Genomic DNA, 21,993 nt, shown 5'->3' with positions numbered 1-21,993 from the left:
CGCACTTTTGAGATGAATCTGGATGAAAACAAGGAAGGAAAGAAGGAGAAAAGCATTGTCTTTCAAACCGAAGTTGATTTTGATGATGATGAAGACTTGGCCCAGTCCATAACAAGGTTGTCAAAGAAATTCAACAAGGTGATGAAGAAGGTCAATAGGAAGAATGAGAATTCAAGAAATGACAACTCCAACAATTTTCAAAAGAGTAAATATGTAGCAAATAGCACATAATTGAAGACAAAGAACATAGGTATTCAATGCCGAGAGTGCGACGAATATGGACATATTCAATCTGAATGCGCCAATACCCTCAAGAAGAAAAAGAAGTCGTTTAATGCAACTTGGAGTGATGAAGAGTCAGAAGGCAGTTAGGAAGATGACGAACATGTGAGCAACTATGTTGCTTTCAATGTTTATGTTGATATGGACGTTTCTACAGATAGTGTTACAAAAGGTGTCGCAGACAGAGTTACAACAAATGCTGAAACAGATTCTGTGAACAATAAAAACGAAGGGGATTTTTCAGATTCTGAAAGTAATAGTGATGGTGATGAGTTGACTATTGATGCCATATAAGAATCCTATAAGACTATGTTCAGCAAATGGGTTAAAGTGTGTGATATAAATAAGTCTCAACGGGAGTGCGTCGATGATCTTGTCAAAGAGAATTATGTGTTGAAGAGAGTTGCTGATAATTATGAATTACTTGCTGCAGAAAAAGAAAAGAAATTGAAGGAAACAAGGGCTGAACTCGAGAGCACTTAGAAAAATTTGAAGATGATGAATTCTGGCACCACCAAATTAAATCATATTCTCTCTACAGGAAAAGCAAGTTGTGATCATCATGGACTTGGTTATACTAGTGAATGCTCAACGTCCAAGACAATATTTGTGAAGGAGACACCCGCACATGAGCCTCAAATTATCCCCTATAAGAAAGTTGTTATTGCACGCCCTCAACATAAGTCAAGAAGGTTTGTTCCTACATGTCACTATTGTAATTTGCCTGGCCACATTAGACCTAGATGTTACAAATACTTAAATACTTTAAAAAGAGGTATGATCATTAATCCAGTAAATTCAACATTCACAAGAAGGACACCTAGAATGAAGATTGATGTGTACGAAAAATTTCCTAGACATGTGTGGGTAAGGAAATCTGATTTGTGGTGTCATAGGACTTATACTTCTTTAGAAGCATGTACTAGTGATTGTGGGTGTAGTAATGGTGGTTGGTCTAAGCATTTGACAGGTGATAAGAATAAGATTCATGGAGTGTTGAATTCAGGGGGAGTAAAACAGAGACAAGATTCATGATGAGCATTTTGCAGAGATCAATGACCCTGAAAGATGATCTGCAGAAAAGTGTTATATCAAGTGTTGCAACACTTTATGCGACAACAGCTTCTAAAAGGTTATTCTATTAGTATTATTTTTAACTTTGGCTGTATTTTGTCAAAAAGGGAGAGAACTCTTAATTCAACTAACTTCCTTAGTTGGATTTTATCTTTTATCTTGTAATAGGTTCTTTTTGTTAGCAATGTTAGTTTTGCCAAAAATAGCCAAAGGGGGAGATTGTTAGTGCATTTTGTGTTGGCTTATTTTTGACAAATTAGTTGTAAGATTGGTTGGCATTGTAAATTGGTGGCCCTCTTAAGGAAAGTCTTGCTGTCATGTTTATTGGCTGCAAATAAAAGGACTTGATTGCTGAAAATCAAGAGTGAACTTTTGGAGAATTGATTGTTGGTCATCTTGAGGCTTAAGGCAGGTCTAATGCAAAAAGAGAATGGCAGAATGTGTTGTGCAGAGAGAGTGCTGAAAACAGAAAATTTGCTTTGTTTATGTCAGAATGAGATTATAATGTTAATCGTCGTTTAATGTATTGCGACGAATTGTTAGAACACTTTTTAGTTGGCTCTTCAGGAGAAGATTTCTTTGGTTTCGGGAGGATCAAGTCGAGTGGTGCTCGCTGATCAAGCTTCCTAAGGAGATTCTAGGCAACGACGACATTGTCAAAGAGGGAGTCGTTGAGTGTGTAAAGCCGCTCGGTCCTTTGTAATCTTTTAAACTTAGTGGATTGATCACTGTCTAGGCGTGGCCTCGCAGAGTAGGTGTGCACACCAAACTACGATATCATTTTCTGGTGTCCTTTATGTTTCTGTATTATTTTCCTGCATTGCTGTTTTGCTGGTTTAATTTCATATTTTCTGTTAAAATAATGTTACAGTAAAGTGTTATAACACTCTCTGTGACACTAACGATAAAAACAGACCTAACAACCCTTTTAGCATGTTACATCATAAAAATTCTCTAATTTAAGAGGTATAAAAAAATATAAGAAAAAAGTTAAAAAAAGTAATAAAAAAAAGAACGGGACAAAACAAAATGACAAAAGGTAATTATAATTTATAAAATATTTATAATTATAGATTGTAAATTTAGGTAAAGTCTTGAATTCAATACCCTCATTAGTCCAATAAATGCAACTTTTTTTTGAAAGAAAATGCAACTTTCTTTTTAAAGGAAAATGCAACTTTTTTTTTAATTTATATGTATAACATCATTTGTATGCATAATGTAACATGTAGTTTTTTTTTTGTGACACTCAATGTTAGATGGTAAAATTATAGGGCCCATTTAGTTCGCTGATTCGAGTTGAGATGTGACTTTATGTGAGAGCTTTTTACTGTAACAAAAAAGTTAGATTTGACTGTTTGTGAGAGTTTTTTACTGTAACAAAACTCGAATTCTACACTCGAATCAGCGAAATGAATGAGACCATAATTTTTTTTTTAAATGTTACACTTAAACAAATTAAATATTACACAAACAAATAAATAATATCATACCACAATATGAAAGGAGATATAATTAAGAACTGGTCAGATACCAGACTTATGACCATTCCTATGAATTAGAGGTTATCAATTATAGATTATGAATTAAATTATGGTGGGTAATGAAGATGAGAGTTCTCTACTTATAGTATTAAAAAAAAAAAAAAAAAGTTCCCTACCTACTAATACTATCTGATAACCAAACCCGAACATTACCGACAATCATATCTCTCTTTTTTTTTTTTTTGTTTGAAAAAAGCAAAAGTGTTAAGTGTGAACGATGACCCAGCCAACCACTTTCCTTCGTTGTCCACCTCCATTCAGTTTCAGTGCTTTTTTTTTTTCCCCTCCTCTTGAAATGACTTCGTTTTAGTTTTCCACAACGAAAAGACTTTTTTTTTCATTCGTTTTTTCTCCTAGCAAAGACTTTTCTTTTCTTATTTATTTATTGGAAGTTTTTTTTTTTGAACTGTTATTGGAAGTTTTTATGTTAAGATAAAAAAATAAAATGTACTTAAATCTAATCATAAAATGATTTATTTTATATATTTTTTAAAATTAATATAATTTTAACTAAATTAAACAGTAAAAAATAGACAATCCCAATAAAAAAAAACCATACTAAAAAAATTCTCGTATTCATTTATTTGTTTATATAATTTTTTTGGTATATTAATAAGTTAAAATTTGTATCTATTAAATTTATATAAAATCACATAAAAATTAAAATATATATAAATTCAACCGTTAAAAAAATATAATCTCACGTGACGTAGAAAGAATTTGGTTGTTTATTTTGTGTTGAAATATTTATTTATATTTTGTTTGGTTCATAAATTAGAATTATGAGATTAAAATTATTTTTAATTTATGTATATTTTTATAAAAAAAAATACTATAATAAATTATGAACCATAATTTAAATGAGAGAACCAATTTTTTAAGCAAACGGGCTTATATATTTATGAACTAAGATGGCTTTTTTATTTCAAGTCAATACTACGTCGGTCGCTAACGCACAAGGGCGGTGACGTCACCGCTGACGTAAGCGGAACCCAGCTGCGGAGACTGATGCCATCTCTACACGACTTCATCTCAACCACTCTCTCTCTCTCTACTTTCTCCCTCTAAAATTCTCGCAAAATTCTCTTTGATATGATTTTTTTCGACAGAGAAAAATGAAACTTCGTAGCTTCGTCGGGACGTGTGCTTGATTGGATTGATGCCCTTTCGGCGACTTTCTCTCTCTAGTTCTCTCTCTCTTCTCTCTCTGTCTTTCGTCAGATTTTGGAAATTTCTCTGATCGTTGCGTCGTTCCTTCGCCTCATACAGTAGCAATTTTGGTTTCTTTCTTCCCATCAATTTCCTGGGATCTCAGAGCGAAATCAGTTAAACTTTGGGATCGATTTTTGCTTTGCTTTTATTTTTGCTTTTTCCTTTTTCGGTAATTGAACGTTGCGTTATAGGTGAAATTTAATTCTTATTTCTCGAAATATTTTCATAACTTGCTCTCTCTTCTTTCTGGAAAAATTTTGTGATCTGAGAATAGTACTTCACTTTGATTTGGTACTCTTCTTATCAATTACTATACTTGTAGGCTTGTTGAATTCGTCAAAATTTTGTAAAATTTTAATATGTTTTCAAGATTCTATAGATTCGGTTTTTTTATCTGTTTTGCTTCTTTGTGAGTTATAATTGGTAAAATTTGTAAAATTAATATGTTTTCAGATTCTGTAGATTCGGTTTTTTATCTGTTTTGCGTCTTTGTGAGTTATAATTGGTAAAATTATCAGTCAAACTACTCTCTCTCTCTCTCCCTCTCTTTTTTACATATATTATATATACCATATTTTTTTACTTTAAATTTGGACAATTTTCACTTTTGGTTCTTTTTTTTTTTTTTTTTGGGGTTCAATTATGGTAGTAATAATTCACTAGTCTCAAAAGCTTGGATTCTGGGATTTAATGGTTGATGAGATTTTAGTTTCCAAAGCTTGATTTAGTAATAATAATGGCTACATCAGCAGAACCCTCATCCTCTCTAAGCTTCACATCATCTTCACACATGTCAAATGGCTCTAACATTAGCCATGAGACTTTGCCTAGTCTCGAAGCCATGAGCCTAAACAAGCTCAGCGCCAATTTGGATCAGCTTTTGGTGGGTTCAAGTTGCGATTACAGTGATGCCGATGTGATTGTTGAAGGGACTCGTGTGGGTGTTCATCGTTGTATATTGGCTGCTAGGAGTGGATTTTTTCATGATCTTTTTAAGAAAGATAAAGGGGTTTCTGAGAAAGGAGGAGGGAAACCAAAGTATTGTTTGGAGGATCTTTTGCCTTATGGGAGTGTTGGGTATGAGGCTTTCTTGGTTCTCTTGAGCTATGTTTATACTGGGAAGCTTAAGCCTTCTCCCATGGAGGTTTCAACTTGTGTGGACAATATCTGTCCTCATGATTCTTGTCGACCTGCTATTAATTTTGCTGTGGAGTTGATGTATGCCTCTTCTATTTTTCAGATGCCAGAGCTGGTCTCACCGTTTCAGGTCCGTTTTTCTGTGTATGTAATATAATATGATAACGATTTTGTTACTTTGATAATTGATTGACACTAAGATGTTTTCATGCTAGTTGATATGATTCGTGGCATGAGTCATAATTTGACTTCTGTTATACAACTCGACCAGCTTTTGATAAGATATTGTTGTAAAAGGAGATGTTTTTTTTTTCTGCTTCTAAACTCGCATATTTGATTTTTGATATTCTTTTAAGTTCCACTTTTGAGATGTTGTTCTAAAAAGGCGGTCTGCTTATGTCTGTGTGTTTCTTTACTTAATTTTGAACGCTTTCTTATTTCAGACGTTATAGGCCAAAATTTGTGAAGTCTGAAGAAACCACGCTGCTGAAAATGCAGAAAACAACTAAAATCAGATTGTCTCTTGCCAAATGTGAAGTTATTAATACCTTTCAAAGCATGCCAAGTCCAAGGATTAGTCGTTCAGTTGACTAAATCTTTTACAACAATACCATTAATCAAGTGGGTGGTTGCAGATTAGGGGCAGAATCCCTTCTTGTTGAGAAGTTATTTGTGTCATTTCAAAACTTGATATTATAGTGGGGAGCAGTTAGTTATTTTCATAGTGTTGTTTCCCTTGTCCAAAATAGATGTGATTCTGGTCACATATACTTGAACATGATATTGTAATTGAACTTTTGTGATATGTGAATACTTTAACATTTTGCCTCATCATATTCATTTCAAATTTGTGGTACCCTCCTCGTTGATATTATTTCTCTCTATAACCTCAGCCCTTTTCGTACAACCTAGAACTTAATTCTTTTTCATTATTGAGTTCACTTAATATTTGCTAGTAGATAAAGATGTGCAGATTGTCTTTTACCATTTCGTAAACTTAAATCTGGGTTTTTATTAGACAAATGAAGGATTATAGCTTTCTATCCTTTATCTGTTTGCAGCGCCGGCTTCTTAACTTTGTTGGAAAAGCCCTTGTTGAGGATGTTATCCCAATTCTTGTAGTTGCATTCCATTGCCAGTTGAGCCAGCTCTTTGCTCAATGTGTAGATAGAGTGGCAAGGTCAGATCTTGAAATAGTCTCTCTTGAGAAGGAACTTCCACATGAAGTTGTAGAAAACATTAAAGTGCTCCGCGGCAAGTCTCAATGCAGCGATAAAGATAACACTGAATCTGTAGATCCCTTGCGTGAAAAGAGAATTAGGAGAATACATAAAGCGTTAGACTCAGATGATGTTGAACTGGTGAAACTTCTTTTAACCGAGTCTGAAATAACATTAGACGATGCCAATGCCCTTCATTATGCTGCAGCTTACTGTGATCCTAAGGTTGTAAATGAGGTGCTTGGTCTGGGTCTGGCTGATGTCAACCTTCAAAATTCTCGTGGCTATACTGTGCTTCATATTGCTGCAATGCGAAAGGAGCCATCAATTATTGTGTCGCTTCTGACCAAAGGAGCTTGTGCGTCAGATCTGACATCAGATGGTCAAAGTGCTGTGAGTATTTGCCGTAGGTTGACAAGGCCAAAGGATTATCATGCAAAAATGGAGCAAGGGCAAGAAACTAACAAGGACCGGATATGCATTGATGTTCTAGAAAGGGAAATGAGGAGAAATCCAATGGCCCCGAATGCATCTATATCTTCACAAACGATGGCTGATGACTTGCACATGAGGCTGCTTTACCTGGAAAACAGAGGTATTACTTTTATCCTGGCTTTTTAGTTGTCCTCAATATTGTTTCTGAAAGCCCTCTTTCTCGTAAAATAGTAGCCATCTCCTAGATGTTGACGTGTGAACATGGAAAGACGTTACATAAATAAAGCTACCTTCTTGATGTCTTTTTATCCTTTCGTTTCACGTTTCTGGGCCATGAATTCGTTATGGCTTCACCTTAGAATGTAGGATTAATTTTATAAATACCACCTTAAGTACGTACATTGTTTCAAAATGCGTCCTGATTTTTTAAAACCGTTCAAAATAACTCCTGATCTATAACAAAAAGTTTAAATTGCCCATTCCGTCTAATTTCATCTATAATTCAAACGGAATTGCTAATGTGGCAGTGATATTATAATATTAAAAGCTAATTAAACTGAAAAATTGAATTAATTATTAAAGAATTCTAAAAATTTGAAATAAGCTAGTTTTTTTTTTGTTCCTTTTTTCTTTTTACACTAAAAACAATTAGATTTATTTTTTTTAAAGGGGATTAAATTTAACGACCTGCAAATGAAAGCAAAAATCTATAGCAAAATGTAATTCGTGCTCTATAGTCTGCACGTGAACTCGAAAAAGAAAAGTTCATCCTTTGAATACTAGCCAAAAAAAAAAAAAGTTCATCCTTTGAAAAAAATTCAGAGCAGTCCCATTTGAAATTTCAAAAAAAAAAAAAAAATCAAACATTCATTTAATCTTCTTTGATTGATATGGGTTTCAACCAAAAAATAAAAATTTGATGAGGAAGGAGCTTGGAGCTCTGTGCAAGAGGAAGTGCACAAGATCCTCGCGCCGGAGTTCGTCGTGCAGAACATTGTCGGCATCGGAGTTCAATGCGCAATGAGCTGGTGGAGGAGCTCAATGGAGGATTTGTTAGACGAAGCGATGAGCAAGGCAAATGAGGGCAGATCTGGGCAGTGAACTAGACGATGATGGTGGATCTGTGCCTGGAGTTGGTTTAGGAAAGATTTGGCAGGGAGCTTGCAAAGGACGAGTCTAGCAATGGTGGGTTTGGGCAAGGGGGTGGTCTGAGCAAGGAGGGCTAGTGAGGAGAGCCACAGATAAGCCGGAGTCTGGCAACGAAGCGACAGTGGTGCTTATACGGCGTACAGAAGGCTCCATGGTTTGAAGATTTTGGCATTCTGAAGGTGGACGAGATTGGGGATGATCTCTGCATCGTTTGAAGACTTTTCTTTTTTTCCAAAATAATTTTAGAAGTTTTGTGTTTGTTTTTTTTAATATATCATAATAAGGATATATATATTTAAATACATTTTTTAAACTTTTAATGTATGCCACGTCCTCAAAACGTTAGAGTTATAGGCGGGAGATTGACGCAGGGGGCATTTTGAAACGTTGTCTGTACTTCGGTAGGGTACATAATTTGGGGGTATTTATGAAAATAATCCTAGAATTTATAATGCTTTCTATTAATTCAGGCCTCGTTCGTTTCGCTGATTCGAGTTTAGAATTCGAGTTTTGCTACAGTAAAAAGCTCTCACAAACAATCACATCTAACTTTTTTACTACAGTAAAAAGCTCTCACATACAATCACATCTCAACTCAAATTCTACACTCGAATCATCGAAACGAACGAGGCCTTAATGTGTATCCATTTCCTTAACATGCTCTTTATGCTTCGATTGTTGAACTGCTAAAAGTACTTTCTCTTGCAGTGGCATTTGCTCGATTGTTCTTTCCTAGTGAAGCCAAACTAGCCATGGACATTGCCCATGCTGAAACAACATCTGAGTTTGCTAGGCTTGCTGCTGCATCAAAAAGTTCAAGTGGAAATTTCAGGGAGGTTGATTTAAACGAAACCCCCATCGTGCAGAAGAAAAGACTGTTTTCTAGGATGGAAGCCCTCATGAAAACAGGTAATTCCTGTCTTGAAATCAAATTATGCAAGAGTGTACGAATACTAAAGCGTAAAAAATACTGCACTGATTTTGATTAGTAAAACATAGTGTTTGACCGTTAAATCATATTAACAACGTGGACGTTTAGTTCATGGATTCAGAATCATGATTTAAAATCATTTTCGGTTTATGTGTATTTTTTGTGAGAAAAAATACTGTAGCGAACCACAAATTATAATTCGAATCATGATACGAATCCACCACAGTAGAGTGCTATGTAAAGTACAAAAGCTGCAAGATAGTCTACTGCACTACAAGCTGATAGGTGAATAAACACATTAATCAAATGATCAGCAAAACTCATTAATCAAATACTTGATTCCCGTCCTTATTCCTCTTTCTTTCATTTCCGAGCCATTTCTCTCTCCGAGTTAGGTTCTCGTGCCCCATCTAAGAACATCCTATTGAAGTAGATACAGATTTTAAAGGATTCAGAAGGGAATAAAGAGGCTATTTGGTAACATAGTGCAAATCATTAACATGGAAAAAGGCAATATGTAATTTCTGTTTCCTTTGCCAAAATAATAATAAAAATAATAAGAAAAGGGGGGAACCGAATAAGAAAGTATTGAAAACCACTGGTGATGGAGAAAGTGTTTAGGTTATCTCTCTACGTTTCTCAACCATAAGGCTTATTTACAGTGTACACTACTAATATCGATTCCATTGTCAACTATCAAATACACCATCTCTTCGGTCTTCACATCTATGTCTCTCACCATATATTTAATTTCTGGTTCTTGTTATATTTATTTGTATGATTATGATTTAGATTTTTATTCAATGAGAGCATTTTGCTATTATGGTCATTGAACGTGTTATTAAGATGGGTTCGATGTATGAATAACATATGTATGGCAAGTAAAAAAGATTTTGTTATGATGGTGGCAGTGGAGATGGGTAGACGCTATTTCCCTCATTGCTCCGAAGTGCTGGACAAGTTCATGGAGGATGACCTGCCTGAAATGCTTTACCTTGAGAAAGGCACTACCGAGGAGCAGAAAATCAAAAGGATGAGATACATGGAGCTTAAGGATGATGTCCAGAAAGCATTCAATAAGGACAAGGCTGAGTTTGACCGCGTCGGTTTGTCCTCCTCGTCATCCTCGTCTTCTCAAAAAGACGGTGTAAAGCAGAGGGCCAGAAAGGTGTAATAACGCTTGTAAATTCTCTCTGATTAGTGAATAAGGTTTACTGCCAGGAGCTTGTTGTAAGTTTTGGCTCTTCTTTGTCTGTGTAATCATAGCAAAGAAGCAAATTTTGCTTGTATTTAACCACTTTTTGACAAATTAGCATTGTATCAAGATCTCCTACAGATGATACTTATCGGCACTTGGTAGCCCCTATGGTAAATGAAAATTCTTTGACGCTTGCATTCTGGTGATTGTTCTACTGATTTGCATATTGAATTTTATACCAGAATGGAAAATGATGATGAACTGACATTCCCAGGAAATTTAAATAAATAAATTTGATTTTTTTTTTTTTTGCCATTTAATCTACTATTTAACTTGAGTGATTTGACTTGGTGATGGGAGTGACATAGTTCTTCTTTGTTGATAAATTTCCAGAGGCAAGTAAATTAAATTAACTATCTTGTATTTCGGACGCAACAATTTATTATATACCCATGTTTCCTGATACATGCCAATACATGTTTGAGGGAGAGATATACCAAGTATAATTCACCGTGATTTGCTACAAATTGATTGATGGGAGTGGGGCCCAAAGTATGAAAGAAGTACGAGCCATGAGGTCCAAAAAAATGAGTTACTGTTTGCTTAAATTTTTTGAGCAAAAAATATATATTATATACCTGGACAAAAATTTCGCCCAAATTTCGGAAATTTCGGTTGAAATTTCGGATTTTTGACGGTCTTGAAATTTTTTTTTCACTATAATATCAATATCAGTGAGATATTAGAAAAATATCAATATCAATTTGCATAGAGTAATTGGGGTAAAATATTAAAAAATGTTAATAAAATTTCGGTGATATCGGAAACGGAAATTTTAAAATATTTTTTTTTAATTTGCTTTATAATATATGTTCTCTTGCATTATTTCTTTTGTCATTGAGCAAGGAAAGCGAGGAATATCAAGAATGCAAACATCTGATGAAGATAATCTTTTCATGAGTTTACAATTGATGAATTTGGCTTTCAATTACTGCAGCTCTTCCAAGAGACTCCTAACGTTCATTAAATATATCATAATTTTAGAAACTGTGATAAGTATGAAATTTTGAATTATCCTCATCCAAACATACCAGCACCATCTCAGGCAAATGATTAGGGGAATGCACAATTTCTAATTCATAAAAATTACAACGGAAAGGGACAAACCTTCATGTGGCACGTTCATAATATTAATATTGTTTGAATCAATATCTAATCTTGACCATGTTTGAGCTTCATAGAACTTCCTTTTGGTATTAAAAAATATAATATGTATGAAGTTTTTTTTTAAAAAAAATGTAAAACTTGTTTATTTATGTATCTTTTTAATATTGATGCTATTAGAAAGTATTAAAAATATGTTCTAACGAAAATTTCCATCATTTCCATAAATTTTTTTGATATTTCCACCGATGTCGATATTTTCTCAGATATTTCTGTAAAATTGGAGTACCAATCTTCTACTGATACTGATATTTTTCATCTTCGATTATATATATATATTTGATGTTTTCCTGCTACAGAAGACGTATGCCCCACTTATGCTATGTTTGGTAGGATGGATATAAAAGAAGAAAGAAAGAGAAGTAAAATACCTAGGTGAATGAAGTAAAGTGGTAGAATTAGAATTTTCTCTCATGTTGTTTGATAGAAGAAAAAGAGAAGTGAAAAGAAAGTGTCAAATTTAAGGCATTTTACAATATTACCCCAATACAAATAAAAATATGATGAACGGTGAAGGTTAAAATTATTATTTTATGCTTTATTTGTTTGTCAAACTTTTTTTCTCATCTTTTCTTCCCAAAGTTGGAAGGATAAAAACTAGTGGGCCTTAAATTTTCATTTTCCTTCCTCATTTTCTCTCTACCAAAAGACCTAAAATTCTATTTTTCTCTCCAAAATCATTCATCTATTTTCTTTCCTCTCTTTTCCATCCTACCAAACACAATGTTAAATTGACCGTGAATTCTGGACAAAACATGGGTGCATTTGGAACTCGTTCTAAAATGATTTTATTTTTTGTATGAAACTGGAAATGAAAACGTTTTCAATCTCAGACAGAAAATCATTTTTAAAAATGCGTTTGGTAGTTTTTTCAAGAGATTATTTTCAATATAAAAATAGTCATTAATGTCTCTCTTTCTACTCGAGAAAGGAGAAAATAGAAACAAAAAATGAAAAACGACTAAAAGTCATTTTTCATTTCTCTCATATTTTACACTAAACCAAAAAATTATTTTCATTTCTGATTTTTATTTTTAATTGTGTCAAACACCGTTTCTCTCTCATTTTCATTTTTTTCCTAAAAAATCGTGAAAAATGAAAACAAAAATAACTCCAAACACCACCTTGGAGTATTCTTCTCATTTTCTAAAACTTCATAGTTAAACGATGGAGGATATAAATTTGATACCCATTTTATAGGGTACTTTACAAGAATACCGCGTATGTGAGCCTGGAATTGACTTGTGCTCATTAATGTCTCTCTCTTTCTACTCGAGAAAGGAGAAAACATAAACAAAAAATGAAAAACGACTAAAAGTCGTTTCTCATTTCTCTCATATTTTACACTAAACCAAAAAATTATTTTCATTTCTGATTTTTATCTTTAATTGTGTCAAACATCGTTTCTCTCTCATTTTCATTTTTTTTCCTAAAAAAACATGAAAAACGAAAACAAAAATAACTCCAAACACTGCCTTGGAGTATTCTTCTCATTTTCTAAAACTTCATAGTTAAACGATGGAGGATATAAATTTGGGAGAAAGAGGAAAATAGGCAAAGACTTAAGATGAATTAAAATTAATAGGTCAATAGTTTACATAAGTTAATAAATAGGTCAAATTACTATTTTCGTCCATAACTTGTCTAGTTATGAACCATAACTTGACAAGTTATTGTCCATAACTTATCTGGCTATGAACCATAACTTGACAAGTTTATCCATAACTTATCTGGTCATGAACCATAACTTAACAAGTTATGGCCTATTAATTTCTATAACTAAGAATTGGTCTATATACTTTCTTAAACTTTTTATATTGGCCTATTTTCTTCTATTTCCCTATAAATTTGATACCCATTTTATAGGGTACTTTACAAGAATACCGAGCCTGGAATTGACTTGTGCCCAAGAAAAAAATATTTACAGAAAATGCCATGGTCAAGTCATCCCATTATATTTAAAATACCAAATATAACTTTAAGATAGCTGTTGGTATCGGTCGGGATACCACCCGGTATCCATTGTGATACTAGCCGGCAACTGTTTATTGGTGGTTACTGATTAGTAACCACAGTGATACAGGCTGGTAATCAAGTGCCGGCGGTAACTAGTCGGAAACTGCTAGCCGGTATCCATTCCAATCAGTTTTCTAGCCGGTATCCACTGGAAAAATCACCATTGTTGGCGGCGGTAGTACAATCATCACTATTGCAGGAGTATTCAAAAAATCGCAAAAGTCCACCAAATCACAAATAATACGAAAGAGAAAAAAAAAAAAGAAAAAGAAAAAAAAAACCCTCACAAAACCAACAGCAACAAAAATGATCAAAACGTCACAAAATCCACAAAATCTCCGAATATTTTGGGAAGATCTCTTCGTCGCCGGAACCATAGATTTCGTTGCTGCCTCTGATTTTTTTTTCCTCCACATGGCATAAGTCGATCCCCACTAATTTCGTGGCATGGTCCGTAATTATCCCCATTTTATATCATGCTATAAAATTGATGAAGTCGAAAATAGTTATTATAGTTTCTGAGCAAATCTAAATACTCAGTATTAATATATGTGTATATAGACGAGTTTTCAATAGTTATAGTACTCTAGTATTAATATATGTATATATGCATGAATTTTTAATAATTATGTTTCTATCATGTTCACATATTAAATTATATAAAGTGCATATATATATATATATATATATTAGGGTAAAAGGTAACACAATGATAAAAGTTTTATATCCCTGAAACATAGAGTAGCATGAAATGGTTCCTTGTACACCGTTGACAGGGATGAGTAGAGCTGGATCTTTTGAAGGGCAACAAAAAGAAGAATAGTTTGTTCGTGTATGGTCAATAATACAAATATCATCTCTTCAATAACAAAATAATCGGTAGTAATAATACAAGTATCATCCAACATTGTAGCAAAGTCAACCAATTGCAAGCCATTTAATGAGTAGCAGCATGAATATGGCAGTCCATTAACCCAATTTGAGGCCAACTAAAGTATAAGGCAGTCCTTTAGCCCGAAATACATACATATATATATATATATATATACACTTATTAATAATAATAATGGTGTGATATTGATCGTCAGATAAATTAGATATAAAAAGTAATCCTTTAAAAGCCAGGTTTCAGTTAAAACATGGGCATACACAATGCAATATTTATTTCCACTCCCTTTCTATTCTCATTTGAATATTTGATCATTCGAAAAAAAGAACAAAAAGTTCTTAACATGCTCATTCTAAGAATCATTACTTGCAGATTAAGCAAGCAACTACAATTGACCAAATACATCCTCCTGTATCTTTTAAAAATTTAATGACACTACCAAAAAAAGAGTCGAATAGAGGTGACAAGTTAGGCTCAACACAAGTTTAGGCTGTTGAGCCGGATGAAAATTTCAATCTCGCCTGGCCTGACCTTAAATGGGAGAGGAACGGCCGGGCCCAAACTTTTATAAGGTATTTTCAAAAAAATCTTTAAAAAGAGGGTGTTTAGGCCGGCTCAGCCCGAAGGTTAGGATCAGACCCGGGCTAACAGTAGCCAGCCTCAAGCCAGCCCGTTTGGCCGAACCCAAACTTACAACGGCCAAACTTACAACTCTAGAGTCGAAGTATAGAATGAGATAAGCTACATACTTCTTCTTCTTCTTCTTTATTTTATTTTTATCTTTTTTCTCCGGGTTAATTTGCATAAATCCCAATTTATCCAGTTCTTTTGCTCAATATTTATCCAAAAATTTGTCTAGTCAATACTAAATGTTATAGCCTACAAGTTTTGCAATGAAACAACTGAGCATCAAAAAAGAAAGCATATTTTTCCAGGTATCACCTGGCAATTCAATATTGTTTACAGATCCTGAAGTGTCTTCAAAAAAACTTCAGATACACAACCTGCTGACGATCAAAGGATAAGTGATACATCCAGCTGTCATGCCAAACAAGCATCAGAAATAAGAATATTTTATCCAAACAAGGATAAGACTGTTGAACTCAAGTTAAGTCAAACTAAAAAGTAATGGTTTATCCAAAAAAAAAAAAAAAAACACTTAAAATAACGTTCTATTGATAAACTGACACGAAATTATCAAAGCATGTAGATTAATATTTTATTGGACAGAAGGACAAAATTATTCTTGAACAATGATAGGACGCTAATAGTGCTGAGCCCCACACACTAATAGCAGGTGATACCACAGACAGGGCCCACGTCTATTAGTAGCAGTGCTCTCAAGCGTTTTTCATTATTCTTAGCTTGACACTGATGAACTTTTCAGGGTTTCCCACATAGCTGGACCTTCAGGATGAACATCCACAAAATATTTAAGAAATCGTGAATCCGAACACGCAAGGAGAGTGCTCAATTTCAACATAGGCTTGGCTGCACCTTTCTCCCTCAGCCACGCATACATAGAGAATCTAAGGTTAATCCGCTCCATATCGTAGCATAAATATGTTGGAAATGCAACCACAGATTCCAGGGGATAACCTAAATAATTTATCAAGCAATCAATCTTCTTTTCAATCACATCTTTGCTCTGGTTCAGAACCATAGGAGCGCGTTTAATTATGTCCGCCACAACATTACAGTCCAAACCGGCTTGTACCAGGCAATCAAATCTCTCTTGTAACTGGTCTCCCCTACCCCTGAATTTTTTCAAAGCTTTTGTCATCTCATCTGAGTTTTCAGCATACCCCAATCTCACCAAGAATGATGATTTCTCTAGATGTTTACTCGGACTTGGGCATGATATTTGTTCACTGCTCTTATTTTTCAGTTTTGAAGCCAGCCATAACACCCCAAGAGGGTCTTCTTTTATAATCTGGCATAGATGATCTCGACGAACTTTCAACTCTTTACAAACAGTTTTGGGTCCTTTAAGAGTAGAAGAACCCAAGAATTCGATATGCTTACTCACAATATCAGCAATATCTTCTATAGGCATTCCAATACCAAAAAGAAAATCGACTGCCTGCAAAAGATTCTGCGAAAACTTTCTCGACAATATTTTTGGATTTTGCTTAAACATGAAGCAGATCTCATTCATCTCGAGACCCAACTTGAGTAACCTGCCAAACAATGCATACACCCTCTTCCCAGAACCTTCAAGCAACAATGAAGGACTTGTTTTTAACAAACTGCGCATCTGCTCCTCCCTAAAACCCACATCTTGAAGAAAATCCATTGTATCAGTCATTCTCTTCCAGTTGCAAGTATTGCTACTAGTTATATACCCCCTAAACCAATCATTTTCAATCCCTAATTCCCGCAACTTTTGAAGAACCTTCACAAATTCAGAGTTAACACCACCAACCAAAAGCAGTGGATAGCAGCTAACAAGTTTAATCACAGTAGGTCTGCTCAAACCCAATTTTTCATAAGCCCGAAGTTTCAAAGACATCACTCCTTTGTCATATCCAAAAATCTCTTTTGCTTCCAAATACATTCTTCCGATCTTACTGTGCGGAATTCCATAATCGCACAAGACATGGAAGTTCTGAAGCATAGAAGAATTGTCACTCAAAAACATCGAGTCTCGAGGGAGAAGCAAGGGAAGCTCTGATGGTCTCAGACCCAAGCTCTCAAAGAAGGGTTCAAACTCATTAATGGGATGGTAATGAAAAAACCTAGTTAATTCCCTAGGAATGTCTTTCTCGGTATCGATTTCAGAGAGCAGATTCTGAACAAAATAAGGGCAGTTCTTGCTTATATGCTCAGCGTCCATGAAGTTGAAGTTCCTTGTACAGTGCAGGTAATCAAAAAGCGCTTCTTGAGCTTCAGTTCTGGTAACCCGAGACACCCTAGAGACATCGGCGCTATGGGCAAGGCTAGAACTACGAACGCTTAGAAACCTAAGCGAAATAAAAGACGGGTTTTGAATATAACTAGCTCTTTCATACAAAACAGGAGAAAAAAGAGGGATTTGGTTGAGTTGGGAAATCATACCAGAGAATTTGGATACCCTTTTATGGATTCTGGCAATTAACATTACAAAGAGGACTAAACAAAACCAAAATACATAACAATGAAATCAAAATATTATACTTGAGTGACTTAAGTGCAAGTATTATCCCAGAGGAGTAGATTGCTCAGAAGCAAAGAAAGAAGGGTCGAAATCTGAGCTTTGGATTGGCTCTCTCTGTCAAGAAATTTTGCGGGCTATTCGTATTTTCCGATCTAATAGCTGAATTGAAGCTGAAAAAGAGACAATTCCAAGAGGGCTTTCAAATGAGGCATTACCTGGCAAAGGTGATATTTTTGGTGAAGTGAAAAAGCACCTTAGGTTCTCGCTCTATGCGTTTGAGAAAAACAATTTGGACTCCTGGAAAAATTTGTGCCCTTTTTCTGTAATTTATCCTGAAAGAAAAGAATTGAAAACACGGAAAAGAAACCGAGTCAAAGAGCAAAACTAATACATTGATGCACTAATAATCAGAAATGAGCAAATTAGAACCTACCATCGCACTTTTTATACTTGCCAAGCACATTACGATTCCACAATGAGCTAAATCAAAAATCAATACAAACCAGTAAAAAATGAACTACTTTTTTTATGCTCAAATTTCTCGAGTGTCCTATTAAACTACTTGTGCTCTGAAACTGCTACTCACAATTAAACTAAAAACTCACGTCTCTGTTTTTTTGAACAAAAAAAAAAGACCAAAAGTCTTGCACAACGCAAAACATATATATATATATATATATAGAGAGAGAGAGAGAGAGAGAGAGATAACCTGAGATTCGGCGTAAAAAAGCGGGGGCGGTGGAGGGGCGGCGACGCTGGAGAGAGAGAGAGAGAGAGAGAGAAGTGAGAAAGGGAAATGATTGAACTTTTTGGAATCAGATGCTCTAGTAGCCCCAAAGGTTAAACGACACCGCTACTAGTCTCTGAACGACACAACGAAAAGAAAAATAAAAAAGAAGAAAAATTACATAAAATGCATATTCATATTTTTAAAAATATCGACTATTTTACAATATTATGAAAATGTCGATTTGAATTTTATAAGGTATATTTTTTTGCAAAAAATTACATTTATGAAATATTTTAGGCACGTTCCATATATGGTTAATTATTTTTTTTTGTCTGATTTGATGATGACTGTGGACTACGTTATGATAATTAAATGGCAGATCTTTAATATAATATTCATTGATTCACAAGTTGGTATTGGATTTTCATACGGTAGACCCGTTCACTTCGTTGATTTGAGTTTGTAATTCGAGTTGAGATGTGATTTTATGTGAACTTTTTACTGTAGTAAAAAAATTAGATGTGATTATTTTTTAGAACTTTTTACTGTAATAAAACTCGAATTCTAAATTCAAATTGGCAAAATGAACGAGGCCTTAAGCCTATGAGTCTGGAGACTTCAAGCAAGTCAATCACATGCTTCAATTCTTGAGGAAGGTAATATCTAGAATCCTACATTATATCATTTCTTTATATTAATCTTCAAATTTGAACGAAAAGTTGTCCTAATTTTTTTTTGTCTCTTTGATTTCATAATAAAGTTTCATTTCATGTTGTAATGGTTGATTAATCATCCAAATTTAATCTCGAATACATTCTATATCAGTAGGGATTCGTACTCTGGTATTCCTATTCTCATCCTTGCTCACCAAATCTCAAACGGTATGCAAATTATAAGGGATAAAAAAAACATTTATGAACCACTTATAATTATAAAAAAAAAAAAAAAATTATGATCATTTGTATTTACCGGTAAGTAAAGAATAAATAAACTAGCCAAAAGGCCAAACATGTCAGACATATGGATAGGAAGATTCAACCGTTTTTTTTTTTTTTTTTGGGTTCTTCATGAGCAAATGAAGCCGAAATCACACCACTAATAAATCTTCAGGTTAATTATAACTCGCACTCTCTTGTTTTTGTTCGCTTTGTAGATTTAAGTTGAGATGCGATATTTTTTTGAGAGTTTTTAACTGTAACAAAAAAAGTTAAACGTTATATTTTCTAAGAGCTTTTAACTGAAACTGAAAACTCGAATCATTGAAATGAACAAGGCCTTAAATCTTTTTTATTGCCTAATCATTTTTTTAAAGAAAATATTTTCTTTTTATGTTCATATTTTCTTTTAAGGTTTTATGTTTCTTCTTTTTTAGAAGTTTTTCTTCATTATGGTTTGATCATGTTTCTTCTTTATTATAATGTTTTTCTTTTTTGATAATTTTTCGTGAATGACATTACTTATTGTTTTGCTTTTCACTTTCATTATCTTTTAATCATTATTTTTGTGAAAAATTTTATTATTTTTATACATATTTTTTAGTTAGGTTTTTTGTTTTTTCTTTATTAAAATTTTTACTTCATTATGCTCTGATCAAATTTTTTTTCTTTATTTTAATGTTTTTTTAATGATTTTTTTATGAATGATATTGATTATTGCTTTGTTTTTCCTTTTCGTTATGGTATTATCATTATTTTTGTGAAAATGATTATTCTTTTGATACATATTTTTCAGGAGTCAATATTAGGTTTGGGGTATTAACTTTTTTTTTTTTTTTTTTTTTTTTGTTCATGGTTGCAGAGCTTTTTAGGTTGTCTTCTTTCTTTTTGTGTTTTTAATGAGTAGATAGTTTATTCTTATATATATATATATATATATATATGAGGAGGGTTAAATACAGACATTATTTTACACTCTCTTTAGATACTATCTTATTCTCTTGACAAGCGTAAATTAAGGCATCGTTCAGTTCGCGGATTCGAGTTTTGAATTCGAGTTAAGATATAATTTTATGTGAGAATTTTTTATTGTAGTAGAAAAAGTTAGATGTGAATTTTTATGAAAGTTTTTAACTGTAATAAAACTGAAATTAAAAATTTAAATTATTGAAATGAACGTTTCCTAAATTTTCTCAACCTAAATTCAGTTAATAATAACCATCTTTTTTCCCATTTATTTACAAGAGCGCCATCCTCAGATTTAATTCCCATTACCCCATTGTGTTACTTTGTACATACACCTTTTATTTATGAAAATGTCATCATCTCCTTTGCTCCAAATGAACGACTTTTCAAAACCCAGCATAAGAGAAAAAACAAAAAATAAAAAAAAATAAAAGAGAGAACTGAGTGAAAGCATTGCATAAAGAAAAGAAAAGAAAAAAAAAAGCCAGAAATTCTTTACTCCATGAGTTATTAGGATTAATATTTTGTCTTGTATTTCCATTAACGAGGTATAAAAATATTAATATATCACTCTAGTTTTTTTTTTTTTTTGTCAATGTTTTTTTTTTTTTTTTTTTTGCCGCTAGTGTTTATCAGTGAAATGCTACACGTTTGTTTTCTCCTTTTTTTTATTGACGACTTTTTGTTATATAATATTGTTTCCATTTCATAATTTGCTATTTTACGTACCATTTTACCAATTGCTATGCGTTTTTTTTTTTTTTTTTTTTTTTTTTTTTTTTTTTTTTTTTTTTCTTCTTTGTTTTCCCTTCCGTTTTTGTTGGTCGTTGCCTATGAGGTTTATAACCAGTGTCTCTTTTTTTTTTTTTCTTTCGAATTTAAGGTACAAAATGACTTCTTATAAGAAGATTACAACATGAGTTGGTCAATCAAATATTTAGATGGATCAAAAGTTTAAAGACATGACCAAAAAATATTTTTAACAATTATTATATTTTACTTTTTTTATTGGAGGAATTGTTATATTTTACTTGATTTCACTAACGACAGTAACGTGTGTTATTTTTATTTGGATATTATATTTTTGTCTTCGATCATTTGTATATTTCTGTTTTCAATCTTTTAATATGAAAATATACTTTTTCTTGTCTTATTTTCATACCAGCTACTTAGCATATACAAACTAGCATACGTAAAGTAGCGAGGGAGTTGAAAAAGAAAAAAGAAAAACAAAACAAAACAAAACCGAAAAAACATGAGGTAGTTTCGTCAAAAAAAAAAAAAAAAAAAGTGAGGTAGTGGGGGTTTATTGTTGAAAAAATAAATAAATAAAACAAAAGAAAAACAACACACATGGAGAGTAATAGTGGCTCTCTTGTAAATAAACAGGAACAAAGAGGGTTGTTATTAACTGAAATGGACACTTATAATCCGTTTGGTTCATAGATTAGAACTATGTGATTAGAATTATTTTCGATTTACGTATATTTTTTGTGAGAAAAAATACTGTAACGAAGCACGAATCATAATTCGAATTAGGGAACGAATCCATTTACCAAATGGGCTCTAAATTAAGAGAATAAGACAGCATCTCTGAAAAAGAATATGAAATAAAAATTTAAGACTTATATATATATATATGCTTATATAAAGAAACCTTTTATACTGATAAATATCATTAATGAATTTACTGTAGTTGACTTCTCATTCACCTTTCCCATATTTAAAATTTTAAAGAAATGTGCCTTTCCTGTTTTTTTTTTTTTTTTTTATTTAAGAAAATTTTCCTTTTGTTTAAAAAGATAATATTTCTTTAAATGTTGATTTCATTTAAATATTTTTGGTGTCGACTTTTGTTTCAATTCCTAATTTACTATATCTATTTCCATTTTCTTGCCTATTAGGTTCTTTAACC

At 33.0% G+C, this 21,993-nt stretch overlaps 2 protein-coding genes across 2 annotated transcripts; one reads left to right on the top strand and one right to left on the bottom strand.

Annotated features, from left to right (window-relative positions):
- The first annotated feature begins 4,521 nt into the window (after positions 1-4,521).
- On the top strand, positions 4,522-10,383 carry LOC21389678 (regulatory protein NPR3). Its single transcript, XM_010094344.2, has 4 exons — positions 4,522-5,379; positions 6,311-7,064; positions 8,762-8,962; positions 9,896-10,383. The coding sequence occupies exons 1-4, from the start codon at positions 4,849-4,851 to the stop codon at positions 10,156-10,158; spliced, it is 1,749 nt and encodes a 582-aa protein (XP_010092646.1). The 5' UTR covers positions 4,522-4,848; the 3' UTR covers positions 10,159-10,383.
- Positions 10,384-15,522: 5,139 nt separating this feature from the next.
- Positions 15,523-18,246, bottom strand: LOC21389677 (transcription termination factor MTEF18, mitochondrial). Its single transcript, XM_010094343.2, has 3 exons — positions 18,157-18,246; positions 17,701-17,779; positions 15,523-17,617 (listed from the first exon to the last, which is right to left on the bottom strand). The coding sequence occupies exon 3, from the start codon at positions 17,409-17,411 to the stop codon at positions 15,672-15,674; it is 1,740 nt and encodes a 579-aa protein (XP_010092645.2). The 5' UTR covers positions 17,412-17,617; positions 17,701-17,779; positions 18,157-18,246; the 3' UTR covers positions 15,523-15,671.
- Between the last annotated feature and the right edge of the window lie 3,747 nt (positions 18,247-21,993).

This window comes from Morus notabilis, unplaced genomic scaffold (assembly GCF_000414095.1).
Source record: "Morus notabilis unplaced genomic scaffold, ASM41409v2 Scaffold923, whole genome shotgun sequence".
In the NCBI taxonomy this organism is placed as follows: domain Eukaryota; kingdom Viridiplantae; phylum Streptophyta; class Magnoliopsida; order Rosales; family Moraceae; genus Morus; species Morus notabilis.
The sequence above is the reverse complement of the archived record's forward strand: the minus strand, read 5'-3'. Positions and strand labels throughout refer to the sequence as shown.